The 27,782-nt window shown below is 50.7% G+C and overlaps 2 protein-coding genes and 1 long non-coding RNA gene across 16 annotated transcripts in view; 2 read left to right on the forward strand and 1 right to left on the reverse strand.

Moving 5' to 3' along the window:
• Positions 1–958: 958 nt before the first annotated feature.
• Positions 959–15,352, forward strand: nomo (nodal modulator). The gene is made up of 31 exons (XM_077016027.1): positions 959–1,138; positions 1,733–1,822; positions 2,023–2,068; positions 2,150–2,250; positions 2,344–2,450; positions 2,539–2,611; positions 2,902–3,054; positions 3,150–3,287; positions 3,425–3,514; positions 3,938–4,043; positions 4,118–4,268; positions 4,436–4,607; positions 6,448–6,589; positions 6,730–6,861; positions 7,862–7,998; positions 8,129–8,216; positions 8,457–8,520; positions 8,616–8,711; positions 9,092–9,316; positions 9,416–9,498; positions 9,586–9,745; positions 9,993–10,119; positions 10,201–10,314; positions 12,136–12,263; positions 12,419–12,560; positions 12,664–12,747; positions 12,856–12,966; positions 14,001–14,102; positions 14,212–14,331; positions 14,437–14,529; positions 14,748–15,352. The coding sequence occupies exons 1-31, from the start codon at positions 989–991 to the stop codon at positions 14,877–14,879; spliced, it is 3,657 nt and encodes a 1,218-aa protein (XP_076872142.1). The 5' UTR covers positions 959–988; the 3' UTR covers positions 14,880–15,352.
• Positions 15,353–15,597: 245 nt separating this feature from the next.
• LOC143522226 (uncharacterized) lies at positions 15,598–17,235 on the reverse strand. Its single transcript, XR_013132968.1, has 2 exons — positions 16,556–17,235; positions 15,598–16,441 (listed from the first exon to the last, which is right to left on the reverse strand). It is a non-coding gene; the product is annotated as an uncharacterized LOC143522226 (long non-coding RNA).
• Positions 15,877–27,782, forward strand: part of unc80 (unc-80 homolog (C. elegans)) — a 42,349-nt gene continuing 30,443 nt past the window's right edge. For 6 of the 14 annotated variants that reach the window (XM_077016012.1, XM_077016019.1, XM_077016022.1 and 3 more), the window contains exons 1-18: positions 15,878–16,254; positions 16,641–16,689; positions 19,162–19,318; positions 19,504–19,775; positions 19,963–20,086; positions 20,289–20,356; positions 20,449–20,579; positions 21,249–21,516; positions 21,726–21,860; positions 21,983–22,199; positions 22,303–22,434; positions 22,709–22,977; positions 23,136–23,447; positions 23,629–23,760; positions 24,222–24,369; positions 26,025–26,075; positions 26,537–26,685; positions 27,609–27,772. In XM_077016012.1, the coding sequence (XP_076872127.1) occupies positions 16,163–16,254; positions 16,641–16,689; positions 19,162–19,318; positions 19,504–19,775; positions 19,963–20,086; positions 20,289–20,356; positions 20,449–20,579; positions 21,249–21,516; positions 21,726–21,860; positions 21,983–22,199; positions 22,303–22,434; positions 22,709–22,977; positions 23,136–23,447; positions 23,629–23,760; positions 24,222–24,369; positions 26,025–26,075; positions 26,537–26,685; positions 27,609–27,772 (2,870 nt within the window). In that variant the 5' untranslated portion in view covers positions 15,878–16,162. Of the gene's footprint in view, positions 16,255–16,640; positions 16,690–19,161; positions 19,319–19,503; positions 19,776–19,962; positions 20,087–20,288; positions 20,357–20,448; positions 20,580–21,248; positions 21,517–21,725; positions 21,861–21,982; positions 22,200–22,302; positions 22,435–22,708; positions 22,978–23,135; positions 23,448–23,628; positions 23,761–24,221; positions 24,370–26,024; positions 26,076–26,536; positions 26,686–27,608; positions 27,773–27,782 lie in introns of all 14 variants that reach the window. The other 8 variants (XM_077016015.1, XM_077016016.1, XM_077016021.1 and 5 more) reach the window with 5 other exon arrangements.

Below are 27,782 nucleotides of genomic sequence, written 5' to 3' on the forward strand. Positions count from 1 at the left end.
TATCCAAAGGGACAGAATTACTATTCATAATGACAGCATCTTACAGAGCTTGCTTGCAATGAAGCTTGCTATTTTCGTGTAAAATGATGTAACGAAACATTCTTGTTTAAGTACATTTATGTAATTAAGACAAGATGAAATGTAAATGTTAATGATCTGTCATCGCGGACGCCAACAAAAAGAGAAAAGAAAGCGCTCGTACACGTGATCAGAAACTGTGAAACAGCGCCCCCCTGTGGTCACAGAGCTGTGAAACAGCGCCCCCTGTGGTCACAGAACTGTGAAACAGCGCCCCCCTGTGGTCACAGAGCTGTGAAACAACGCCCCCTTGTGGTCACAGAGCTGTGAAACAGCGCCACCTGTGGTCAAATCAAATCAAATATATTTTTATAGCGCTTTTCACATGTTGTCACAAAGTGCTTTACAGGATTTACAAGGTTAACAATCGTATGGGTCCAAATCCCTAATGAGCAAGCCAAAGGCGACAGTGGTGAGGAAAAACTCCCTATGATGGTGGGGATTAGGAAGAAACCTCGGGAGAACCAAGACTCAAAAGGGAACCCATCCTCCATTGGGCGGCCCGTTAACACACAAATTACACAAAAACAAATTATACAGACGAATACACAAGTTACAAATAAATCACACAATCAGGCTAAGTATAAGGTAACTAGAATTAAAGTTCTGGGTCACAGAACGGTGAAACAGCGCCCCCTGTGGCCACAGAACTCCACGGCCACAGACTCTGGTGGCGGCACGCCCACAGGAGCCACCTCCACCAATCAACGCGTTCCAACGAAAGCGACGATTGGCTAGAATTCCCACTTCCTGTATTAAAAAATAGCCAATGGCAAGAATGACTTCAAAGAACGCGACGTGTGACGTGGCCAACGGCGTTGGGCTAAGTCGTGACGACGCGCGGCGCGATTGGTCCGGCGCTAGTGACCACGTGAGCCGCGTCCCGCCCCGCGGCTGAAGGGCTGGTAAGATGGCGCTGTGCGGCAGGCTGCGCGCGCTGCTCCTCGTCCTCGCGCTGCTCTCTGAGCGCGTGCCGCGCGCGAGCTCGGCCGACGACATCCTGGTGGGCTGCGGCGGGTTCGTCCAGTCCGACGTGGACGTCGATTACTCGCTGATTGAGGTGAGGCGCGGAGAGGGCGGCGGTTGAGCGGGTCTCGGGACCGTCGGTCGGCCGCGGTGGCCCCAGCGTCGGGTCCGCAGGTTTAATGCCGCCGGATCTCGTTTTAAAGATTCCGCTGGACGTGTTTTAGCGTCCCGGAGAGTCAGTATGACAAGCGGGTGGAATAAGCGCCTTTCACGTCGCTGACTAGATGAAGAGGGTGAATCGCAATCGGTTCTCGTCCAGAGCATACTAATCGCCTTGCATACTAATCGCCTTGCATACTAATCGCCTTGCATACTAAAGTGTCTAGAATGCAGCTAACAGTATCTACAGGACCAGGGCTGTTGGGCTGCGATTGGTGATGACAGGTGTTCGTATCTAATTGTTACGATGGAAATTGCCAACGTTACCTAGCTATTTTACTTCAGTTATGTTATTACAAAGCATAATATGACCGTATGTGTGTTTTTTCATTATGCAAACCATTGCGTTTTGATAATTTAAAAGGTTTACTGTAAGACCTTAAAGTAAATGTTTTACTGGTAGCGACAGTGGACAAAAGTGTGCAAACATTGTTTCCACTTGTACAATGTTGCTGTTGTTTTCCCACAGATTAAGCTGTACACCAAGCAGGGCTCCCTGAAATACCACACAGACTGTGCTCCAATTAATGGTTATTTCATGATCCCACTCTATGACAAGGTACTGTGGAGATTCAAATATGCTCAGTATTTATTTATTATTTCTAATGGAAATGCATTGCACTATTCTGTTCTTCTCTGTCTGAGCTGCGGTCCTGACAGTACTGTATTTTGTCATTGACCTAAAAACATCCTAACCGAGTGCATGAGTAAGACTTCAAGCACATAAATTATTTGGTGTCTTTTGCTTGTTTGTTACAGGGTGACTTTGTCCTTAAAATAGAACCACCTACGGGATGGAGCTTTGGTAAGTAATGGATTTCCAGGAGTAGTGTGTGGAGTGTCATCTGGGCCGTGGCTGTGTGATGAATGACCTCTCTGTTCCCAGAACCAATGACGGTGGACCTTCACGTGGACGGTCTCACCGACATCTGTACCAAAGAGCAGGACATTAACTTCTTCTTCACTGGATTCTCCGTGCTGGGATCGGTGGGTGTCGTGCACCTGCTGGCAGTGCAGTGTGTGGTGTGTCCAGGAGGTGGCACTGTGCCCTACTCTGACCTGTTTCTCGTCCTCGTGCAGGTGCTCAGTAGAGGGCAGGTTCAGGGTCCTGCGGGAGTGGACGTGACACTAAAGCCTGTGGGACAGGACGGGACACTTCAGACCGTGCTCACTCAAGCTGGGGGACAGTCAGTGCACATTCCCTTTGATCTTGGATTCGTGCGATGTCGCACCCGTACAAATGTGCTTCCCCTAACTATTTCATTTGGTTTACAGGTACACCTTCTCCCAAGTTCTACCTGGAAGTTATGAGATCACAGCATCTCATGGGTCCTGGACTCTGGAGCAGGTATTCTGCAGTTTCTTGGCGATACATTGCGGCCCTCTTACAAGCGTTCTCTCCTGCAGCCGCCTGCAGATGGTCCAAGGACTGACCTGGAAGTGGTTATGGTGACATTACAGTAGTCTGTTTCTTTTCCAGTTTCTTTTTTTAAGCATTACGTTTGATGTTTTTCGGCATGTGGCCGAATTTAAGACCCATTCACTGTTGAGAGATGTTTACGGTGCGTAAAGTCCGTATAGATAAGTCGGTTCGGCAGGTGTCTGTCTAACGAAGGGTGACCGTGTCCGTGTGACCAGAGCTCCACCTCGGTGGTTGTGCTGAACGGCAACGCCCCCGCTGCAGCGCCCCTGGTGGTCAAGGGCTACGACGTCACCGGGGAGGTGCAGAGTGATGGTGAACCCATGAAGGAGGTCAACTTCCTCCTCTACTCCGCCACCACAGCACAGGAGGTGAGGTCACGTCTTCACCGAGAGATACCGCCGTCTGGAGGAGTAACGTCGGAGCTCGTGCGCTCAACACCGGCGTGACTCGCGTGTCTCCGCAGGACATCAGCGGCTGCAGCGTGGCACCGGTGGACGGGGTGGTGGTGCGGGACTCGGCCCTGGCGTACCTGTGCAGCGTGCAGTCCCGCCAGGACGGGACCTTCTGCTTCCCCTGCCTGCCCAGCGGACACTACACTGTGGTGACGTTGGAGTTCTCCTATAGGGGGTGGGGAGGTGTGGGGTGGGGAGGAATGAGGAGGTGTGGTGGGGAGGAGAGGGGAGAGGTGGTTTTTGGAAGGACACCGTACTGGTTTAACTGAGCCTGTCTTTATCACAGGTGCCGGACTACCGGGGCGACAGAATCACCTTCGACGTTGCTCCTTCCCGACTGGATTTCAAGGTGGAGCACAGCAGTGTGAGGTTAAAGGTGAGCCCCGCCTCCCTACAGCAGTGTGAGGTTAGAGGTGAGCCCCTCCTCCCTACAGCAGTGTGAGGTTAAAGGTGAGCGCCTCCTCCCTACAGCAGTGTGAGGTTAAAGGTGAGCGCCTCCTCCCTACAGCAGTGTGAGGTTAAAGGTCAGCCCCTTGTCCTCCCCACAGCAGTGTGAGGTTAGAGGTCAGCCCCTCGTCCTCCCTACAGCAGTGTGAGGTTAGAGGTCAGCCCCTCCTCCCTTCATGAGTGTGAGAAATTGAGTGTGTCCCAAATGAGTGTATGCAGATCACTGTTGTGCAGGATGAACAGTTTGTGCATTAAAGCTCAGTTTAACTCTGCTGCCTGTTGTTATGGTGATGTTATTTTTAATTTTGTTTACTTGTTTACTTATTTTTTGGACCTTTTTTGCTATTTTTAGCCGATTTTTCGAGTGATGGGTTTCTCGGTGATGGGCAGAGTTCTCAACCGTCCCGATGGAGAGGGCGTTCCAGACGCCGTTGTCACCCTTAACAACCAGATCAAAGGTAACCATAGTGATGGCATCACATGTCTGGACTGAAGTGAGCTTCTCTCCACTGTCCCGTGCTCTGCTGTGCAGTTCTGACCAGAGAGGACGGCTCGTTCCGGCTGGAGAACATGACCACCGGCACCTACACCATAGCCACGCAGAAGGAGCACATGTTCTTTGAGCCGCTGACGGTGAAGATCGCCCCCAGCACGCCCCAGCTCCCGGACATCGTCACCGCAGGGTGAGGCTGCCCCACGCTGCCCCCTGGTGTTCATTCTAGGGGCTTCGAGCGCCCGCGTTGGGATTACTGATGTATAAGAACGCCGGAGTGAATTTTGCGCGGCTGTAAGGGTTCTCGGACCTACGAGGACGTGGTGCTGATTCGTGCTGCTGGTGTGTGGTCTGCAGGTTCAGCGTGTGTGGTCAGATCTCTGTGGCGCGTTTGCCGGAGGGCTTGAAGCATCTGAACCGTTTTAAGGTGGCTCTCTCCAGCCCAGGGGAGGGCGTGGTGCGCACTGCCGAGAGCGACCACCAGGGGGCGTTCTGCTTCCAGGCTAAACCAGGAGACTACCGTGTACAGGTGCAGAGGTTACACACACACACCGTGTACAGGTGCAGAGGTTTCACACACACACACCGTGTACAGGTGCAGAGGTTTCACACACACACCGTGTACAGGTGCAGAGGTTTCACACACACACAGTGTACAGGTGCAGAGGTTTCACACACACACACAGTGTACAGGTGCAGAGGTTTCACACACACACAGTGTACAGGTGCAGAGGTTTCACACACACACACACAGTGTACAGGTGCAGAGGTTACACACACACACACACACAGTGTACAGGTGCAGAGGTTACACACACACACACACACAGTGTACAGGTGCAGAGGTTACACACACACACCGTGTACAGGTGCAGAGGTTTCACACACACACACCGTGTACAGGTGCAGAGGTTTCACACACACACACCGTGTACAGGTGCAGAGGTTTCACACTCACACACCGTGTACAGGTGCAGAGGTTTCACACTCACACACCGTGTACAGGTGCAGAGGTTTCACACACACACACCGTGTACAGGTGCAGAGGTTACACACACACACAGTGTACAGGTGCAGAGGTTTCACACACACACAGTGTACAGGTCAGGGTTCGTACGGTCATGAAAAACCTGGAAAAGTTATGGAATTTGAAAATAGCAATTTCCAGGCCTGGATAAGTTTTGGAAAAATAAAAAATACTCAAATGTTTTGGAAAAGTCATGGAAATTTGCTTGACACAATAAATGTATGTTGTTCTGATAACCGGAAGAAAAAATTAATAAATATAATATAGCCATTTTTTTTCATTGTGCGGACCGCTAACGTAACTTCACACATTAGTTCACTGCGTTAGCGTCGGACTCCAAGCGGAGCTGTAGATTGTACTTTGATGTAAATCAGCGTAATGCTGGTAAATGCCGATTAAACAATGACTGCTTCAGTTGGACAAATACAAGCTATGGCTTGTGAAAGACAAGGACACGGGGCGTGCAAAATGTGTACGGTTAACGATGGGGTTAGAGACTGAAAAGTCCGTCATAAAGCAGTTTTCGTCGTTAAGCGCGACCCTAGATTTAGATACGTTTTGATCGTAAACACAGTATAGAAAAAAAACTAACGATGTCCTCGTGCATACAACGCGAGAAAGAGCGATCGTGTTGCCGAGATGGGCTGCAGTGGAGCCTGTGCTGCCTCAGCTTATCGTACACAACACTCCACAACACTCCACAGTGCTGCCACTGCTCCTCCGTGCACGCGCGGAAAAAAAAAAAAAGTAGGTCGTAACTCCGGTTTATATTGATATTGAAAATACGGTAAATGTTTATTTTTTCAATTAAACCACGTGGCTTGTCATTAATTTATGATATACTGTGGAATTTTGGCCTGGATTTTTTCTTATTTTTCATGTCTACACATATGTTTAGAGAATGTATAGTCATTAAAATTTGCCTCAAAGTCATGGAAAAGTCATGGAAAAGTCATGGAAATTGAATGTCAAAAAAGTGTATGAACCCTGACAGGTGCAGAGGTTTCTCACACACACAGTGTACAGGTGCAGAGGTTTCTCACACACACAGTGTACAGGTGCAGAGGTTTCACACACACACAGTGTACAGGTGCAGAGGTTTCACACACACACAGTGTACAGGTGCAGAGGTTTCACACACACACAGTGTACAGGTGCAGAGGTTTCTCACACACACAGTGTACAGGTGCAGAGGTTTCACACACACACAGTGTACAGGTGCAGAGGTTTCACACACACACAGTGTACAGATGCTGTGATCTAGTCAGGCCAGTGTGATTTACTCTATGTGTGTGTGTGTGTGTGTGTGTGTGTGTGTGTGTGTGTGTGTGTGTGTGTGTAGGTGTTGCTCCCGGAGACGGAGGTCCGGGCCGGTCTCTCTCTGCGTCCTCAGTCTCTCCACATCGTGCTGGCGGACCGCCCACTTCACGACCTGCTCTTCACACAGTTCATAGCGACCGTCTCCGGCACCGTCTCCTGTCTGGGTGAGCGACATCTCTCTCCCGGGCCTGCTGGGTGTGGTATAAGTGGTTCTTTGATGGGCTGGTGAGGTGACGTGTGTGTGTGTGTGTGTGTGTGTGTGTGTGTGTGTGTGTGTGTGTGTGTGTGTGTCGGATCTGTTCAGCCGCCTGTGGGGAGCTGACGTTGAGCCTGCAGCCCGTCAGCCGGCCGGGGGAGAGGCAGACCAGCGAGGTGTCCGGGAGTGCAGACACTGTCGGGTTCTCCTTCACCAATGTCCTCCCCGGTAAACACAAAGGTAGGAGAAGTGCTACTACTACTGGAGCTGCTTGGAGCTGTCAAACAGCAGGAGTGTTGTGGTGTAGCGGTGTAGTGCAGCTTGTTTTCACCCTTTCCCCTAGTGTTTCTTTTTTTTGTTATTCTGAAGACAATGTTTCTGTTTAGCCCAGTCAAATGAGGTTGGGCAAAAAGATTTCCAAGCTGAAGCCCAAAGGTTCCTCGTTCTGAGGTCCTGATCATCACGGGAGGCAAAGCACACCATGACCACAAACATGAGCCCCGAGTCTGAGGGACCTGCTTCAGCCGGCCACCGTAACGTGGATCAGGCTTGACGTTTGGTTCTTTGCTGGTCACAGCTTAAACATTCACAGTGTTGGTTTTATTGTCTCAGGTCTCTACTGCTAGAATATTCTCTATAATCGCCACACAAAATGTGTGTTTGAAATGAGATGCAGGTTTAAGAGCAAATATGTGAGCGTTAAAGACTACGGGCAAACAAAGCAGTTACGCGTTTTTGCAAGACATTTAAATTATGAGCTGTTCTTGTAGCTGTAATACGCACACACCTTCATGCTCAAGTCTATTGGTAATACTACGACTGACCCATTTAAAATAACAGTTATAAACTATTACACATATTGGGTCAGTTTAATCCCTAAGATGCCGTCCAGAGTCCCACCGGAGTTACAGTGTCTCAGATGGTGAGTCATTTTAGCGTCTGCCAAGGTGTTTAGTGTAGCGTATCCGTCTCCCTATCTGGGACACGGTGAGTCATCATTTCTCTGGAAACACACACAGGTATACGGCAGCACACAACCTAGACCTCTGCCAACGAACCCAGAGTCAAGCAGCCATAAGGGATATGATGGCATACATAACCCAGACCTCTAGTGACGATCCCAGAGTCAAGCAGCCATTAAGCAGCCTGTGTGTCTGCTGCTCTACAGTGTGTGTGTGTGTGTGTGTGTGTGTGTGTGTGTGTGTGTGTGTCTGAACTGGGTCTGTTGTGTTCCTGCCAGTGTCCATCGTGCAGGACGAATGGTGCTGGAGACTCAAGTCTGTGGAGGTGGAGGTTCTGGACTCGGACGTGGAGGGCGTGGAGTTCAGACAGACGGGCTACATGCTACGATGCTCCCTGTCTCACGCCATCACGCTGGTGAGGACCGCGACACGCCTCCCGCTTCCTCATTGGCTGCTTCACCGTGATGCTGTGGCCAATCAGGATTCGTTCACGCTACTTCCTCGTTTGACGGTGGCCAATGACGCGAGTGTTGTCTGTTTGACAGGAATTCTTCCAAGATGGAAGCAAACCTGAGAACGTTGGTGTCTACAATCTCTCCAAGGGAGTGAATCGCTTCTGCCTTTCCAAGCCAGGTCTGTTCTGACACTACATCCTGGTCTCAGGTGGGCGTGGCCCTGTCCTCGTGACCCCACCCACTACGCAGTCTGTATTTTTGCTTTGCGAGTAGCCAACCCTTTAAGAGTACGGGCTACCTGATACAGGTGTGCTGGGTTTGAGCAAAAACATGGAACATCTGGTGTGGTGCCAGACTGGGCAGGGAAACACTGCTGTAATGTCCTTCTCCAACACGTCTGCTGTGTTGTGCCCTGCAGGCGTGTACAAAGTGACACCTCGTTCCTGCCACCAGTTCGAACAGGATTATTACACTTACAACACGTACGTATGTGGGCGTGAAGTACTGAGTTCATCCAGCGGCTGTGGACGTACGTGCAGGGTCACCGTATGTGTCTGACCTCTGACCCCTCCTGTAGGTCAGCTCCCAGCATCCTGACCCTCACTGCAGTGAGACACCACATGACTGGTCTCATCACCACAGACAAGATGCTGGACGTCACGGTTACCATCAAGTGAGTGAGGCCACAATATGATCAGGCACCACACGCATTCTTTATTATAATAATAATAATATTTATAATCTTCATTTGTATATCACCTTTCATACATACAGGCAACTCAAAGTACTTTACAGAATAAATAAAACAAAACAAATGAAAGATATAAAGGAAACAAACAATAAAATATGGTAATAAAATGATTAAAATAATGTAATAAAGTAAATAAGAAGGAAAACTATTAAAATAATTAGAACAGACTTGGGATGTAATGAAGTAAAATAATGTCCTAATGTTATAAAATAATGAACAAGCACTTTATGGTAGAATGTCCCGTCTGTGGGAGCAGGGTGGAGTTCTGACAGCTTGTTGCCCCGCCCATGCCCCGCCCACAGGTCGTCCATTGAGAGTGAGCCCGCCCTCGTGCTGGGTCCCCTGCGCTCAGTGGAGGAGCAGCGCCGGGAGCAGCAACTGCTGGAGATAGCCGAGCGGCGCAAGAAGAAGGAGGCGGAGCCGGAGAAGAGGGAGGAGGGGCCAGAGGAGAGGGAGGAGGAGCCAGAGTATGGCAAGCTGCAGGAGCTCCATAAACCTTTCCATTACGAATTCTCTTACTGGGCACGGTGAGGGTCTCCCTGCTTCTCAGTGTGCTGCTACCCTGATTCAGTCCATCTACCTGTGTGGATGTGACTCTAGAGTGTGTGTGTGTGTGTGTCCTACAGGGCGGGGGAGAAGCTCACCATCACGCCCACCTCCACAGAGCTGCTCTTTCACCCTCCTGAAGCGGAGGCCATGGTCACAGGAGGTGAGAAGCCGTGCGCTGCTCTGTTTTGGGTATGAAGCCGTGAGGTGAAGGTGGTGTGTGTGCAGCGTGTCCGTCTGGTTCCTCCAGAGAGCTGTCCAGGACGGATGGTGCAGATGGAGGGACGTGCGGGGCTGTTCCTGCAGGGCCGCGTGTCTCCTGAGCTGGAGGGCGTGGAGATCTCCATCAAAGAGAGAGGAGCCACAGAACCTCTCGTCACTGTTCTCACCGGCCGCAGCGGGAGCTACAGGTAGAGAACGTCGCTCGGCGAGGAGAAACCTTCACGTTAGCACCCTGCTGAGAGTCCATCAGCTCTGAGCTGTTGACCAGGCTAGGGACCGACCCCAATACTGACCAGGCCCGAAGCAGCTTTGTGTTTCATCGTATTGGTCGGGTTAGTGGTGCTGGGGAGGGACTGCTGGGTACTGAACCTGACCGAGCAGCAGCACGTTTTTGATCACTTGTGTTCTTCCTCAAATGGCGCCCCCTCCTGGCAGTGTCGGACCCCTGCACAGTCACCTGGAGTACGACATCAGTGCCAGCAGAGAGGGCTTCATGCTCACACCTGCGGAGGGCCACGCCGGAGACTTCAGAGCCTTCGCCTTGGCCGGCGTGACCTTCGAGGTTGGTGCTTGCAGACCTCCGTGTGCTGGAGTCTGCAGAAGGTGGTGGTGGTGGAGTAATGCTGAGTTTGTTTATTCTCAGATCAAGGCGGAGGATGGCCAACCTCTGTCTGGGGTGCTTCTCTCTCTGAGCGGGGCAAACTTTCGCTCCAATTTGCTGACGCAGGACACTGGACTGCTCACCTTCAACAACCTGGTAAGTGTGATTCATTGGTTAATGTTATTTAAATGTGGTTTTTCCTTGGGCCTCGATGATGTAGCCAAAAACCAGAAGACGTTTGAGAGCCGTGGTAGATTACGTACTCATTAATGTCCTGTGGATTGGTTATTTTGGTTAGTTCAGACACACTTTGTGCTGCCTTCTAGAGGAGTGATGTGGGGGGTGGTGGAGTGGTGGGGGAGGAGGTGTGGTGTGGGAGGAGGTGTTTGTTGAGTGGTGTGGGAGGAGGTGTTTGTTGAGTGGTGTGGGAGGAGGTGTTTGTTGAGTGGAGTGGGAGGAGGTGTTTGTTGAGTGGAGTGGGAGGAGGTGTTTGTTGAGTGGTGTGGGAGGTGGTGTTTGTTGAGTGGTGTGGGAGGTGGTGTGGGAGGAGGTGTTTGTTGAGTGGAGTGGGAGGAGGTGTTTGTTGAGTGGTGTGGGAGGAGGTGTTGAGGGGTGGAGGAGTGGTGTGGGAGGAGGTGTTTGTTGAGTGGTGTGGGAGGAGGTGTTTGTTGAGTGGTGTGGGAGGAGGTGTTTGTTGAGTGGTGTGGGAGGAGGTGTTTGTTGAGTGGTGTGGGAGGAGGTGTTTGTTGAGTGGTGTGGGAGGAGGTGTTTGTTGAGTGGTGTGGGAGGTGGTGTTTGAGTGGTGTGGGAGGTGGTGTTTGAGTGGTGTGGGAGGAGGTGTTTATTGAGTGGTGTGGGAGGTGGTGTTTGTTGAGTGGTGTGGGAGGTGGTGTTTGTTGAGTGGTGTGGGAGGAGGTGTTTGTTGAGTGGTGTGGGAGGAGGTGTTTGTTGAGTGGTGTGGGAGGAGGTGTTTGTTGAGTGGTGTGGGAGGAGGTGTTTGTTGAGTGGTGTGGGAGGTGGTGTTTGAGTGGTGTGGGAGGTGGTGTTTGTTGAGTGGTGTGGGAGGTGGTGTTTGTTGAGTGGTGTGGGAGGTGGTGTTTGTTGAGTGGTGTGGGAGGTGGTGTTTGTTGAGTGGTGTGGGAGGTGGTGTTTGTTGAGTGGTGTGGGAGGAGGTGTTTGTTGAGTGGTGTGGGAGGAGGTGTTTGTTGAGTGGTGTGGGAGGAGGTGTTTGTTGAGTGGTGTGGGAGGAGGTGTTTGTTGAGTGGTGTGGGAGGAGGTGTTTGTTGAGTGGTGTGGGAGGAGGTGTTTGTTGAGTGGTGTGGGAGGAGGTGTTTGTTGAGTGGTGTGGGAGGTGGGGAGTGTAGCTGTAACCCAGTGGAGCACCTGCACTGCTGACGTGCCTCCGGGGGGGCTGCAGGTGGAGGAGTTTCATCATGTCTGGGCCCTCAGCCAAGCCGTGACACCCCCCAGGCTACGTCCTGGCCCATATTCCAGCCGTGAAGGTGTGAAGATCGCTCCAGTGCCGCCCTGAAGGGGGTGTGGTCCTGGGCTGCCACGGGCTTGGGGGCGGGGCTGTGTACTGTGCAGCCAATCACCAGTTACACGTCTGGTTACTCCAGTTCACATTTACATTTCTGGCATTTAGCAGACGCTCTTATCCAGAGCGACTTACAAAAGTGCTACGTAGTTGCTTATAATCTCCAAGGTAGTATAGATAGTCCTGAACACAAGGTACTATAAGCTGGAAAAACCACTAGACGAAAGTCATATGATACCTAACAATTATACCTGAATATACACATCACCTGAGGAAAAAGACAGTAAGCAATTCCTATAACCCAATTATGCACAATACCTGAGAAGTTCACAGTTCACAGTGGCAGTAGTGCCGGCCCTGGCAGATAACATCCTGGATTTAAAGGATACAAAAGTTCAGGTTTTCTGACCTCATGTCTGCTGGCTACCCGCCATGTGCAGAGCCCCGGCCAGTACTACTTCAAACCCATGATGAAGGAGTTTCGCTTCGAGCCTTCGGCCCAGATGATCAGCGTGGAGGAGGGACAGAACCTCCGTATCCCCATCGCCGGGTTCAAGACCGCGTACAGGTGCGGAGACCCACGTCACGGCCGTTGACATTTCAGCGCTGTTTAATCTGTAAACATGGGTATAGTTTCTGCGGGTTGGTGTCGAGCGTGGGGGTGTTAATAAATAGGTTTGTTTTGGTGTGTGTGTGTGTGTGTGTGTGTGTGTGTGGCCACAGCTGCTATGGCATGGTCCAGTCCCTGAGTGGCGACGCTGAGCTGAGCGTTGCCGTGGAGGCGGTCGGCAGGGGCGACTGCAGCGTGTACAGTGAGGACACGGTGACGGACGACAGCGGGCGCTTTAGACTCCGAGGACTTCTGGTGAGACGCGGCACGCCGGAGCGTAACGAGCACGTTAATCCACAGCTGCCGACGTTAATCCGCTCTTCTGTGTCAATCCCCTGGTTGTGTGTGTCCCCCTCAGCCCGGCTGTTCCTACACCATCCAGCTGAGAGGAGACGGGAACGACCACATCGAGCGTGCCCTACCTCAGCATAAAGTCATAGAGGTGCGGCACACGTGGCACACGCGGCACTTTAGCGGCACACGCAGCTCTTGCTTCGTTTTCTCCTCCGTTTTTTCCCTTGTTTTCAACTTGTGCGTGTTTTTCTTGTAGGTGGGCAACAGTGACATCGAGGGTGTCAACATAATCACCTTCAGACAGATCAATCAGTTTGACGTCAGCGGCAACGTGATCACGTCCCCCGAGCACCTGCCCACTCTCTGGGTAAGAGACGTGTGTCCCCGCGACGTAACTCCGTCCTCTCTGGGAGACTACAAGATACTTGTGTGTCCCGTCCAGAGGTGGAAAGAGTACTGAAAAATTGTAATTGAGTTAAAGTATCATTACTGTGCTTAAATTCTACTCAGAGTAAAAGTAAAATTACCCATCTTGAAATTTACTTGAGTTAAAGTACAAAATTACTTCATTTAAAATGGAATTTGAGTAAAAGTTACTTAGTTACTTTCAGTTATTTAATGCAACAAAGGATGAGTCATGAATCAAATTCAAGACAAAATGCAAAGAGTAACATGTGTGCATGCGTCCACACACACACACACACACACAAGCAGCAAAACCAATTGCACGAGACGGGGAATAAACTCAACGTGTAGAAAAACTACGAAACAAAAACCCTTCCCAAAATAAACGAAGAATGGATAGGAAGAGATAAAGCAGGGGGAAAACTTGAGGTAGGCTAGTAAGCAGCGCAGGAGATAGTTACTCAAATAAGTAGTAGAAAAGCAAGAGAGATGAGAGAGAGCATAAGGTGACGAGACACCTAAACACAATAAACACAACCAGAGATCACAGAGGAAGGGCTGAGGACGTGAAGGCGAGCCAAAACGATCCGTTTCACTAAGCTTAAGAAGCCATAGAGACGGCTAAAACGGATCACTGCTGATTGCGCCTGGAGAGTCTAGGACTGACTCGGGTGCCTCTAGTGTTGTTAGGAGGAGCGTAGGCCGAGCCAGCCCTGACAACACAATTGACTTCCAGTTCCGGAACTCAGAAATTTTAATTCCTGCCCACATTTAATATTTCACCATCAATATTTTTTTACTCAGTAACGTGAGGGGGTTCAAATGTAGTGAAGTAAAATTACTTGGGTCAAAATTTACTCGAATAAAAGTAAAAATTACATATTTCAAAAAGAAAATATATTTCAAAACTCAGAAAATTACAAATTACTCATAAAAAGTACTCAATTACAGTAATGTGAGTAAATTCGTTACTTTCCACCCCTGGTCCCGTCACAGGTGAAGCTGTATAAGAGTGACAACCTGGACAGTCCCTTCCAGAGCCTGTCCCTGGGCCAGTCCCTATTCTTCCACTTCTCCCCGCTGCCACGCGACGGCGAGGTAGGCATCCCCGGCGGCTTGACTCCGCCCCAGGCAGTGTGACCCCGCCCCTCAGCTGCGTGTGGGTTGTGTGTTTGATGCTCGCTCTGTCTTGGTCCTCCACCCGCAGACCTACGTACTGATGCTGGACACCACGCTCTCTCGCTCCCAGTACGACTTCACGCTTCCTCACGTCTCCTTTACGTCATCCGGGTACCACAAACACGTCACGCTCACCTTCAACCCCAGCGTACGTACACACACACACACACACACACACATGCAGCCCCTCCTCCCCACCGGCCGATGGCGTTAACTGTTTAACTGTGATGGACCTTTTCTTTCTCTTCCACAGCGAAAGCTTCCAGATCAAGAGGTCACCCAGGGGTCGTACGTAGCGCTGCCTCTGACTTTACTGCTTCTGCTAGCGGTTTACAACCATGAGCGGGTACGTCTACATCCTTCGGCTCCGTAACGGTCACGTGACGTTCTAGTGCATGCTGTGTTTACCCTGTAATACCATCAAATGAAATTTGTTTTTATGTAAAAGCCTTTTTGTACATCAATCATAATGGGTTTTAGGAGAAGGCCATATTACTGAGTTATGAACAGTCAAGTGCGTGTGCTGACGTGCGTGTGCTGACGTGCGTGTGCTCACGTGTCCAGGTGATGCCCCTCCTGCTGCAGCTGTGCAGTCGTGTGCAGGGTTTTCGCGGTCTGGCCCAGACGGGCGGCGACGGGCTCGCGGTGGACGAGGCCAAACGTCCCAGCAAGCGACCGAAGACGCGGCGCACGTGAGACGTGAGGGGCCGCCACGTTCACGCCTTCCCAGCATCCTCTGCTTTCCGGCTCACGCACAGCACTCGTCCGATCCTGCCGTCTGGTCATCGTGAAGCCTCCGTGTTGAACACGTGTGTCGTTATGGAGACTTTTTTACGCCCGCTGTGGGTTTTAGGAAAGATGTCGAGACTGGCTGGATTCACACGTCACTAATCTAGCGTACGGGCATTCTTCCTAATGTTTATTCTTAAGATGGGCTGTGTGTGCACGCAGGGCCCTCGTGTTCATCAGACTGAGATGTGTGTGAGATGCATTGGGTTCTGGTGTATGTGAACATGGTTCAGACATCCTGTGTGTATTTATCTTAATGAATGAGTTACTCAGGGAGTGTAGAGGAACTGTGAGTGTGTGTGTGTGCGCGGGAGAATGTTCATCTCTAAGCAAAGATGCTGACATGAATAGTTTGTAATTAATAAATGATGTTAATTTACTGCTTGCATTTTTTTTGGAAGTGTGATGTAGTGGGAGGAGTCACAACACTCCCCCCCCCCCCCCCCCCCCCCCCCCTTTTAAATGACACCAGTGTTACTGGTTCAATGTTGAGATTTCAGGCTGCCCACAGTCTGTTACTTTTTCACGTACATTTCTAAAGTGGCGTGTTTATTTAAGTGTAACTAACAGTTTAACACATTAATATGGATTGACTAAGTGGTCAGAATGATTTTTTAAAAGGACATTAGCTACACGCATTTGTAACACGTGCCACTTTAATTCATCTGTAATATTTTATTACCCCCCTTAGACCCCTAAGTACGATTGCAGGGGGTAACTGTGAATTTGCGGTGATAATTGAACAGTAATAAAATGAATCGGAAAAACCTGATGTCTGGATCAGTGGTGTATCGTGTGCACGATGTTCCGGTTAACCGTGATGATTAATTCATAACACCGAAGCGGAGCGCTATTTATAACCCAAATGAGCAGATCCGCCCGAGTCAGACCTGGATCACATGGTCTGCGTGTATTAAAAATGTAACGGCGTGATTTAAACGGGTTACATCGGAACCGGAAGGCAGGTCGGCTGCTTCTGCGCGTACTGCGTCTTTAACGGATCCGTATCCGACAGCTGGGTGCGGCGTGATGTTCTCGCACTTCTCCGAGGGGTGGTGTCAAACCCCGGGACCAGCCCGGACGTCTCCACCTGCAGCCATTTTCCAGTATGTAGGTGGCACCATGTGAAGGTCCAGAGAGCCGTGTGACTTCACCGACTGGGTTTTTTGGGTGTCCGGCGGCTGCGTAAAATGGTGAAGAGGAAGAGTGTGGACGGAGGAGAACAGGAGAACAACAGAGGGATCCCCTTCCCCATCCAGACCTTCCTGTGGAGACAGACCAGGTCGGTGCTTCAGTCGGTCAGGGCATAACAGGTGTTTCTGGGTGATGGGACGTGTCTTGGTCCAGGTTGATGCGGTTCTCCTTCAAGCTGGAGATTTTCCTATTCGGTGTCGGTTCGATCCATCTGAATGTTCATTTATGCAGTTTTGTCCTCTTCTGCGTCATCTTTTAAGATGCGTTTTTACCTCCTGTAGTGAAAACGGGTCGTGCATGAAACTGTTTCTGCATTCATCTGAACATATTACTCAGTAATATACGAATATTCCCATTTTGCATCGGGATTGCTGAGATTTACGGCTCACCGAGTAGATCTGGGTGTTCAAACATCTAATACCATGGTCATATTGTCTGATCGTTGTGTTTTTCTTTATTGCTTTATGATTTCAGCGCGTTTTTGCGACCGAAGTTGGGGAAGCAGTATGAGGCGTCCTGCGTGGTGAGTGCCGCTCGCGCCGCTCGTGCTGCCGTGATCCCGGTTCTCGGGCGCGAGCGTGACGCGCGCGTCTGATCTTCACGCGTCACACCTGGCGCGAGGGTCACTTTGCCTTGTTGTGCGTGGTGCATGTAATTCAGCAAGGACCTGTCGAATACACGGAGCACTTAAAAGCATTTAATACAAATGAGAAACGTGAAGGCATATTTGTAGAAACGGTGTAAATGGGGTTTAAACGTGGTGTCATCTATTTAGAAATGGATTTCGCAACCTGCACCCCAATTCCAGAGCAGTGGCGGATCTAGGATCTTTCTGAGTAAGGGGCCATCAAGGGGCCACAATATTCATAGAGGGGTCAAGTATTTGTCCAACATCCTTGGACACAATCGCACACAGTCAATTGTTAATATCCCTCAACTTTTAACTTTCATGGCATTCAGCAACAGTAAGTGAATGAGTGCATAATTCACTGAAATTTAAAGACTATTTACAGAATGAAAAGCCATCAGGTCCTACTGGAGTAGAACAATCATTTGACGTCTGCACAGGATTCTGTGCACCACACTGGAAGATGTCTGAAAGCAGCAAATGACAAATTATTTAACATAAGCCTAGTGTCACAATACACACGCAATCAGTTATTACTTTCCAAGAGAGCCTCTTACCATCCGATCCTGTAGGATCAGCACTGATTGGTTACTCTGGTGGCTCAGTAAAATGGGGAGTTAAGTCACCAACTTCACTCTGCTTGTCCTCATCAGAGAGAGTCCTGTCCCAGTTTGTGGCTAAAATACAAATATATGTCACAAACTATTCAGCAGAAACCATGTTATCTACAAGACCACATTATTATTTATTTAAAACTGAAGGAAAGACTTGACAGCTTAAAATATAAAGTGAGTTGTGGTAGATGTGGTGATGTATGAATCAATAAAAATTTAAGCCATTACATTCAAGTTAAATCATCACTACGAGGTGAACAAATTCAGTGAACTTATGTGCCATTTCACAAGTTACAATATCATACATTACAGCATTAACTGTTGTTGTCCTGCTCCTGACCAGCCTCTGGTCTACAGTCTTCTGCTGCTCCCTCTCTCTCTCTCTGCTCTGTTTCAGTGTCTGGCTGGCTCAATCTTTTGGCCAAAAACTGCTGAATTCCTGCCTGACACTGACCCTTTCTTTTTATACTCTCTATCATTGCCAAACATTATATTTAATGTTAACACAAGTTACAAAGAAGAACATGAATCCGCATTACATTTATTAGCGAAATGCTAACGTTCATGTCTAAACACAAGTAGGACCTCAGTTAACACTACTGTTAACTAATGTTAGCTTTGCATCTTAATTTAATGTTAATCAGACTTAAGCTACGTGACAGTTGTGAGTAAACAGGGATTTATGACTTCCCAACCAACTCCTCAAAAGTGCCATCGGTTGTGGATAGAAAAACTTTGGCTGTGTTCGAAATAGCCTACTACATACTACTGGCGTACTGATCGAGCCCCAAATCAGTATGTAGTATGCAGTATGTGACCAAAATGAAAATTTCCAGTACGTGAAACATACCCGGATGACCTACTACTTCCACAAAATATTCCAGTACACGAACAGAGCTATCTTCATGGTGTACTGCATCCCATCATGCAACACAGCCAGTTTCATGTTGTCCGTAAAAAAAAAAAAAAAAACATGGCGGACGATGCGGAACGAGAGTGCGAGCATAAATGTATGTATATTTTTCATAAAAATCTGCTAGATAATACATTTTGTACTGCTCACTGTTTTATAATAAGAAAATGCACTAAACAACCGCTAGCTAATAATCAGTCCTTTTTTAGCTAGCTAATTAGTTTTATCTTAGCAGCTTCCAAAATGAATGCCATAAAGGTAGCTGTTAAAATCTTTCTTCTCCGCCTTCTCTCGTGGTATCTTCTAAACATCGACAAATAGTCCGCCATTTTGAGACTGCAAAAGAATCGCTAATCATGGGTGGTTACCCATGCTTTGATTTTGTCGCATACTGGAAACTACTGCATACTACTACGATGACCAGTATGCAGTATCCAGTATATACTGAGTCCAGTATGCAGTATCCAGTATGTAGTAGGCTATTTCGAACAGAGCCTTTCTCTGCGGGATCGTGCAAATCTTCTTCTGTAAGCTTTATTCACGCTGGACATTCCGATTTGGTGCCACTAGTGTTTGGGTATGGAATTGCATCCACCTATAATCTGATGATCATCGCTCTTGGGCAAAGGACAGATGAGTGTCAGGACAGGGGCACTTCAGGGGGCCTATCAGATTTCAGCTGGGGCCAATGCCCCTGTGGCCCCACCCCTAGAACCGCCACTGTTCCAGAGTAATCCCAAAGTGGTCCATAATGTTACGAGTCCTTGCAGTGTGCTTTGACTGGGGCCAGGACAGCCCTGTTTGTCTGCTGACCTCGGGACCTCTGTGTCCGTGTCCCAGTCTTTCGAGCGGGTCCTGGTGGAGAACAAGCTACACGGGTTGTCTCCGGCGCTCACCGAGGCCATCCAGAGCGTCTCGCGCTGGGAACTGGTCCAGACGGCACTCCCTCACGTCCTCCACTGCACCGCCATCCTCCTCTCCAACCGCAACAAGCTCGGTACCGTCCCAAACCCCCGTGTGCACAGACACTCCATTTACTCAGTCAGCAGACAGAACCAACAAGTCCATTCCTGTCCGGTGCGACCACCATACCATCACCGTGTACCAAGGCAATTCGCCTGTCGTACAAAAAAAAGCTACATTCTGTAACCCAGCGTGTACCTTCACCACTGCGTCTCCCAGGGCACCAGGACAAGCTGGGCGTGGCCGAGACCAAGCTGCTCCACACCTTGCACTGGATGCTCCTGGACGCGGCCCAGGAGTGCCATCAGGACCAGGGCCACGGCTGGTCCAGCGACAGCGCCTTCCTGCAGCCGCTGGGCCACCAGGGGGCGCTGGAGCGCGGTACCAGCTCAGAGGAGACCGAGTACGCCCGGGCCAAGCTGTACCACAAGAACATGGCCACCGTGGAGCTGTTTGTCTTCCTCTTCGCCCCGCTGGTGAACCGCATCAAGGTCGGTCGGTTCCTCCAGGTGGCGCTAAAGAGCGGTGTTCGCTGGCCCGCTCTCGGTCTGCCGTGCTTTATTCATAATGCGCAGCCTGTTAATTCTGACAGACTGGGTACGTTTTCTGAGGATGAGTTTGTAGACTACAGGCAGGTCTGTAAGTCTTGCTGACGCATGAAATGTTTGCACGATGCAGGAGTCCGATCTGACCTTTCGATTGGCTAGTGGACTTATCATTTGGCAGCCAATGTGGGAGCACCGTCAGCCTGATGTCCCCGCCTTTTCTGCCCTCATTAAACCAATGCGCAACATCGTTACTGGTAAAGATTTTCTGTGTTACTGATGATCTGTTTGGATTGTGTAGTATTATTCCTGAATAAATAGTTTGTGTTTATGCTCGGAGGCACTAAGTGTCTTGTCTTGTCTTGTCTTGTCTTGTCTTGTCTTGTTTATTTTTTTGCTCACTTTTGTCTCATCACTGATTTTCAAACGCCTGCGTTTCTTTCATCAACGCCTCCACAGCAAAAAGGAATTCTCCAGTGAGTAACCAGTGCAGTCCCAGTGTTCCCAGTAACCCCTGCCCTGCTGCAGTGAGTACTGTAACTCTCATTCTCCCAGTGCTCTGGTGGTGGAGCCCTCCGCTCGGCGCTCTAATGTGATTGGACTTCCTCTCTCCTCCCAGGTGGTGTGTGAATCCGCTCAGTCTGACTCCTCCTCCCCTTCAGTGACAGGCCAGAGCTGTCGCCGTGGAAACTCGGTGGATAGAGGAGGCTCCTCCCAGCAGCCATATGAAAGGGGCGTCTCTCAGAAGAAGTGAGCATGCATGTGTACACACACACACACACACACACACACACACACACACACACACACTGGGCAGTAGACAGTGTTTTCTTGTTCTTGGGGGAAAACAAAACAAGTGGATGGATTGTTTGCCTTAAACACAGTCTGAGGTGATTACGCACATAGATACATGTTTGTTAGATAAGATCTCCCACTGTCTCCCTCTGCATCTGCTGCCATGGTGGCTTGTGTGTGCTCAGCAGTTGCTAAGCAAACAAACTGAGATCAAAGCAAAGTGAATTTAAAATGGCAATTCTACGATTGGTAGGTTTTCTGCCTCTCTCAATCTGTATTTCTCCCTCTCTCTCTCTCTCCCCCTCTCTCTCCCTCCCTCTCTCTCTCTCTCTCCCCCTCTCTCTCCCTCCCTCTCTCCCTCCCTCTCTCTCTCCCTCTCTCCCTCTCTCCCTCCCTCTCCCTCCCTCCCTCTCTCCCTCCCTCTCTCTCCCCCCTCTCTCCCTCTCTCTCTCTCCCTCTCCCTCCCTCCCCCTCTCTCTCCCCCTCTCCCTCCCTCTCTCTCTCCCTCCCTGTCTCTCCCCTCCCTCTCTCTCTCTCTCCCTCTCTCTCTCTCTCTCTCTCTCTCTCTCTCTCTCTCTTCCTCTCTCTCCCTCTCCCTCCCTCCCCCTCCCTCTCTCTCTATAGAGTGTCTACTCCAGGCAGTATCTCCTCGTCCCAGCGAGCGAGGTACGCCACCTACTTTGACGTGGCGGTGCTGCGCTGTCTGCTGCAGCCTCACTGGGCGGAGGAGGGTGTGCACTGGGCTCTGATCTTCTACCTGCACCGCCTACGTCAGATCCTGCAGGAGAAACCCGAACGCCTCCCCGAGCCCCCCGTGGCCCCCCTACCCCGGCCCAGGAGCAGCTCCATGGTGGCCGCAGCGCCCTCTCTGGTCAACACCCATAAAACACAGGTAGGTCACGTGACACGTCCATGGTCACGTGACACGTCCGATATTGTGGCACAGCTGAGTCTGGTTTGTTATATTGGAGGCAGTGATGGTTATTTTGAACCGACAGCTTGTCTTGAATCGATCATTTTCAGCAGGGATAAACAGACTCCATACACATGAACGGAGGGTTTTGTTGTTCGGTGTGTGACCCGTGTTTACTGTGTCATCAGGACATGACCCTCAAGTGTAACGAAGAGGCCCGGTCACTAAGCTCGGAGACCTTCTCCAAAGTGTCCATCACCAATCTGAGGAGACAGGCTGTGGCAGACCTCTCCACAGACTTGGGGATGAACATCTTTAAAAAGGTCAGCTGACTTGCCAGACTCCGCCCCCTGCCCCGCCCCTGTGCTCCACCTGGGCGGAGGCTGTTCGTCCTGTCTCACGTCCTGTCTCACGTCCTGCCTTGCTCGGTTCTGTCCTGCTGTAGTTCAAGAACCGCAGGGAGGAGCGTGAACGTAAGGGTTCCATCCCGTTCCACCATGCGGGGAAGAAGCGTCAGCGACGTATGGGCGTGCCCTTCCTCACGCACGACGACCACCTGGACGTCTCGCCCACACGCAGCACCTTCTCCTTCGGGAGCGTGTCGGGCCTGGGCGACGACCGCCGGGCCCTGGAGCGTGGAGGCTGGCCCTCCAGCATCATGGGTACGGCCTCTCCAGCCGCTTTTACGATGCGCTGAGCGGTGTGTGTGGGGGGTTGGCAGTGAACGGTGCGTGTGTGTGTGTGTGTGTGTTGTTGGTCCTGCAGGAAGGCTGACCCGCCGTGGAAGTGCAGATACGGCGGGTGATGTGGACAGTCTCGGTGCCAAACACTCTCACTCTCAACACAACCTGCCTGACCACTCCAACAGCCACAGTGACAACACCATCAAAGAGGGAGGCAAGACCTGTCGCCATGACATCCATCTGTCGCCATGACAAATCAATCTGTCGCTCCATCAAATCGAATTAAGCTAGCACTTTTCTTAAGGAAATGGCACCGTTAGTGTAACTATAGTGTAGTAGATGCATCCGAAACCTTAAGCACTCTTTATATATTCCAACTATAACATTTTCTCCCTCTCTCTTTCTCTCTCTCTCCCTCTTTCTCTCCCTTTGTCATTCTGTTCCTTCCTCTTCCTCTTCCTCTCTCTGTACTTTCTTTCTTATTTCAGTCCGCTCCCAGATCTCCACCATCACCATGGCCACCTTCAACACCACCGTGGCCTCCTTCAATGTGGGCTACACGGATTTCTTCACGGAGCACATTAAGAAGCTCTGTAACCCCAACCCGGTGCCAGAGATGCCCAGCGAGCCCCTGGCCTGCTCCAACCTGCCCCGCAGCCTCACGGACTCCTGCATCAACTACTCATGCCTGGAGGAGAGAGACACCATCGAAGGAACCAACAGCTTCATCCTGAAGAACGGCATGCTGGATCTCACGGTGACCCCCCCCCGATCAACGGCTCCCATCTTATTTCTGGTTCTGTGTGTGGGTTTTGTGAAATGGCGGTTCCATCTGAACTGCAGTGGTTGTTTTAGAGAGCACTAGAAGGTTAGAGCAAGGTGTGCGTTTGCTTTCTGTTCTCGTTAAACCTCCAGGCTGTTCTTCGGGCCCTGTACGCCGTCCTGACCCACGACATCAGCTCTCGTATCTGTGACGTGGCCCTCAACATCATCGAGTGCCTCCTGCAGCTGGGCGTGGTGCCCAGCCTGGCCAACAAGCTCTCCAAACAGGACAAGGCAAAGGAGGCGGAGCATTCAAAGGAAGGACCTGCTCACGGTGTGGGCGGGGCTCATGGAGGCGTGGCTGGTGCAACGGGGGCGGCACCTAGCGGAGGGGGAGGAGACGGAGATGGAGGCGACGGAGGAGACGATAGCAGAAACGATATTAAAAACAACAAAGACAACAAGGTCCGTAGACCTTAGAGACATTTTAGTTACAAAGTGAAATTGCAAATGAAAGTAAAATACTGACAGATTTGAACTGACATAGTGGCTGCAGATTATGAATTTAGGTGTGCGTGTCTGCGTGGGGAGGGAGGACGGGGGCCATGTTGTGGTGAGTGTCGTCAGTGCCGTGTCGTGTCTTCAGGACGAAGACTCCTCCCTCAGCGCCCACAGGCTAGCTCTCACCATGCTCATTAAGATCGTCAAGTCTCTGGGTTGTGCCTACGGCTGTGGAGAAGGACACCGCGGACTCTCGGGAGACCGCCTACGCATGCAGGTGACTGGGACGGCCTCTTCTGACTGGCACCTGTGCTTTTATAAAACTTGTTCCTCATGCCAAGTTCCCGTTCATTTAGCACAGCCTTTAAGGAGGGTCACCCAGCGTTGAACTGTACTGCCCTCGCTGTTATAGCCAAACCCAGTTAGTGCTGAGATGTTTTAGAATATGCTGAGATGTTTTAAAAGCAGGTCCTGAGGTGTTTTAGAATATGCTGAGATGTTTTAAAAGCAGGTCCTGAGATGTTTTAAAAGCAGGCCCTGTGGTGTTTTAGAATATGCTGAGATGTTTTAAAAGCAGGCCCTGAGATGTTTTAAAAGCAGGTCCTGAGATGTTTTAGAATATGCTGAGATGTTTTAAAAGCAGGTCCTGAGATGTTTTAAAAGCAGGCCCTGAGGTGTTTTAGAATATGCTGAGATGTTTTAAAAGCAGGCCCTGAGATGTTTTTTCCCTGTGTGCAGGCCCAGAATTGTCTGACCAATCTATATAAGCTGGACAAAGTGCAGTTTCGCCACACCATGAAGGAGTACGTGAACAAGGACTCGCTCAACAACATCGTGGACTTTCTACACGCTCTTCTCGGCTTCTGCATGGAACCCATCACTGACAGTAAGGGCCCACGGCCGTATCCGGTGACTACGGCTCGTTGTGAACACGGCCCGGTTACAGAAGCATGTGCAGACCCCGCACGACACCCTGCAGAGGTCACGATAGTCTTCACTCCAGCGCACGGTCACTTCAACCACGGGAATAAACATCCCCCTTGGTGATGAATCTTTAGCATAGTCATTAAGAGTGCGTCCTTTGAATTGAATCATTAAATGTCTCTTTCTGTGCCAAAAGACATTTATCAGAGAGCAAAGCTAAAGGTTTCAACGCTGATCAAATAAGCCCAGGACACCCCAGCCTTTCTGTCTCCCCACTAGACTGCATCTGTCTGTGTGTGTCTGTGTGTGTCTGTGTGTGTCTGTGTCAAAGGTATATGCTGTTTGCCAGTGTCTATTCAGTCTCTTTTCAGTCAGCCTGTTTGGTACAAAAGACAGTTTGACATAATCCCTGAACTTGCATCAGTTTACCTTGGTGTGTGTGTGTGTGTGTGTGTATGTGTGTGTGTATATGTGTGTGTAAAGTGGAGTGTGTGGTGTAGATTAATCATATAAGTGGCATGTGTAGTGTCGTACAGGTCAGCTTACAGTACAAACCAGTAGTTTAGTAGGGAGGACCAATAGTCTTTGTACAGACATTTGAAATCATGTTTCACTATTTTAAGCCAGTTACTTGAATATACATAAAAACCTTGTAAAACCGTTATTATTGTGTTCATTTGATTAATTCATTTCTGCACGCAGACCTAGACTAGAACAGTCTCCCACATACAGTAATTCATGTTGAACTCACACCTGCAACTTTGATTAGCACACACATGCATGCATGCAAACACACACACACACACACACGCACACACAGATGTACTCACTTGTATACACATGTGTATGCACAAATTAAATTTCCAATAGCTGGCGTTCATACAAGGGTCGACTGTGTAGTATCTCCCCTGTCCTAGGCAGGGGTGTGAGGGGCTGTGTTGGGATGCAGGTTCTGTGTTGGGATGCAGGTTCTGTGTTGGGATGCAGGTTCTGTGTTGGGATGCTGGTTCTGGTTCTGTGTTGTTCATTGTCTCTTTATCCCTCTGCCCGTGCCCCACCTCTCTTCTGTCTGCCTTCCTACCCCCTGTGCGGGGGGGTATTTAGGGTGCAGAGGTGGCACTGGGGGCATGAGGGGTGTGCGATTTGCCCCCACATTGCCCCAGCGCTGCTCTCTGCCCCTGAGGGTATCACTCCACCATCCTCCACCACTCCTCCATCACTCCTTCACCATCCACCATCACTCACTCATACTTTCAGCAGACTTGCCAATCGAGACGTGAACCCGGGACAAACACGCGCCACTGATGCATGTTCTGCTCCTGTCTCCTGTCTCCGTCTTCCTCCTCAATCTCGGGGAAAAAAATCATGTGAACTAAATTCTAATTCACTTTCAGAACTGTTGGCAAGTTAGTGAACACATGAGTGGAATGATAATGAACCCCGAGGGTCCCCAGGAGTGTGAGATATGTGTGTGTGTGCATATGTGCGTGTGTGCCTGTGTTTCGTGTATGTGCCTGTGTGTGCTGGCCATACGTGTGTGTCTGTGTGTGTGTGTGTGTGTGTGTGTGTGTGTGTGTTTCCTGACTCCAATGCTACCCCACGTCTCTTTTCTTGCAGAATACGGCAGTGCAGGTGAGAGGTCCAGGAGGGCGAATAGGCGAAACTTGGGTAGATACACAATAAATATCCACAGTTGCCGCCAGAAACGAGCATTATTCCCATTCCTGCACCCCTCCCTGTCTCCAAGGTGATGCTCTCACCGTTAGACCAGGAAGAGTAGTGTAGGCTCCACCCACAACTCTGGAGGCAGCTCAAAAGAATTACCAGAAAAAAGGTTTTTGTCCAGAGCAGCGCCCCCTAGTGCCCAGGCAGCAGAAGGAGCTGGTTGTTAGGTCCAACACTTTATCAGGCTGCAGATGTTTGCATGATCGCTCCCCTCCCAACCTGCTGACCCCTGTGACCTGTTCACCTCTCACCCTGTGCTTGATCTCTGTACCCCCCCCCCATCTCCTACATGTGGACGGCTTCTCTCCCTCCCTGTGTCGTGACTCCACCCTCTCCGCACTTAAGCTCCGCCCGCTCCTCCACCCTGCCGGTCCCCACCTAAGGCGGCTCCTGTGTGTTTTCAGACAAGGCGGGCTTTGGGAACAACTTTGCCACGGGTGGAGACAAGTCTCTGGCCCAGAGCATGGAGGCGGTGGTGGTCGCCTGCATGTTCAAGTCTCTCATAACCAGATGTGCCTCCACAACTCACGAGCTGCACAGCCCCGAGAATCTGGTGAGACTCACACGTATAGGGCACTAACCGCTCTGGGGCCCTCACCGCTCACACGTATGGGGCACTAACCGCTCTGGGGCCCTCACCGCTCACACGTATGGGGCACTATCAGGTCTGGGGCCCTCACCGCTCACACATATGGGGCACTATCAGGTCTGGGGCCCTCACCGCTCACACGTATGGGGCACTATCAGGTCTGGGGCCCTCACCGCTCACACGTATGGGGCACTATCAGGTCTGGGGCCCTCACCGCTCACACGTATGGGGCACTATCAGGTCTGGGGCCCTCACCGCTCACACGTATGGGGCACTATCAGGTCTGGGGCCCTCACCGCTCACACATATGGGGCACTATCAGGTCTGGGGCCCTCACCGCTCACACGTATGGGGCACTATCAGGTCTGGGGCCCTCACCGCTCACACGTATGGGGCACTAACCGGTCTGGGGCCCTCACCGCTCACACGTATGGGGCACTAACCGGTCTGGGGCCCTCACCGCTCACACATATGGGGCACTATCAGGTCTGGGGCCCTCACCGCTCACACGTATGGGGCACTATCAGGTCTGGGGCCCTCACCGCTCACACGTATGGGGCACTAACCGGTCTGGGGCCCTCACCGCTCACACGTATGGGGCACTATCAGGTCTGGGGCCCTCACCGCTCACACGTATGGGGCACTATCAGGTCTGGGGCCCTCACCGCTCACACATATGGGGCACTATCAGGTCTGGGGCCCTCACCGCTCACACATATGGGGCACTATCAGGTCTGGGGCCCTCACCGCTCACACGTATGGGGCACTAACAGGTCTTGGGCCCTCACCGCTCACGTATGGGACACTAACAGTAACACTAACTGGATTCTCTCAGATCTACATGGTGCGTGAAGTTTACTCTCGTTCGTTTGCGTGTTGATGAACAGGGTCTGTACTGTGACATACGGCAACTGGTTCAGTTCATCAAAGAGTCTCATGGCAACGTCTTCCGGCGCGTGACACTCAGTGCCCTGTTGGACAGCGCAGAGAAGCTCAATGCCACAAAGAAACCAGAGGAGAAGGATGGAGCCACGCATTCATCTCAGAAGAGGTTTTACACA

The sequence above is a fragment of the Brachyhypopomus gauderio genome, chromosome 8, assembly GCF_052324685.1.
Source record: "Brachyhypopomus gauderio isolate BG-103 chromosome 8, BGAUD_0.2, whole genome shotgun sequence".
Lineage (NCBI taxonomy): Eukaryota > Metazoa > Chordata > Actinopteri > Gymnotiformes > Hypopomidae > Brachyhypopomus > Brachyhypopomus gauderio.

Excerpts from the sequence above, each read along its gene's own strand:
- nomo (XM_077016027.1), top strand. The coding sequence starts at position 989 with ATGGCGCTGTGCGGCAGGCTGCGCGCGCTGCTCCTCGTCCTCGCGCTG. Across the intron at positions 1,139-1,732 it reads TCGATTACTCGCTGATTGAG|ATTAAGCTGTACACCAAGCA; the intron begins GTGAGGCGCGGA and ends GTTTTCCCACAG. Across the intron at positions 2,451-2,538 it reads CTCACTCAAGCTGGGGGACA|GTACACCTTCTCCCAAGTTC; the intron begins GTCAGTGCACAT and ends TTTGGTTTACAG.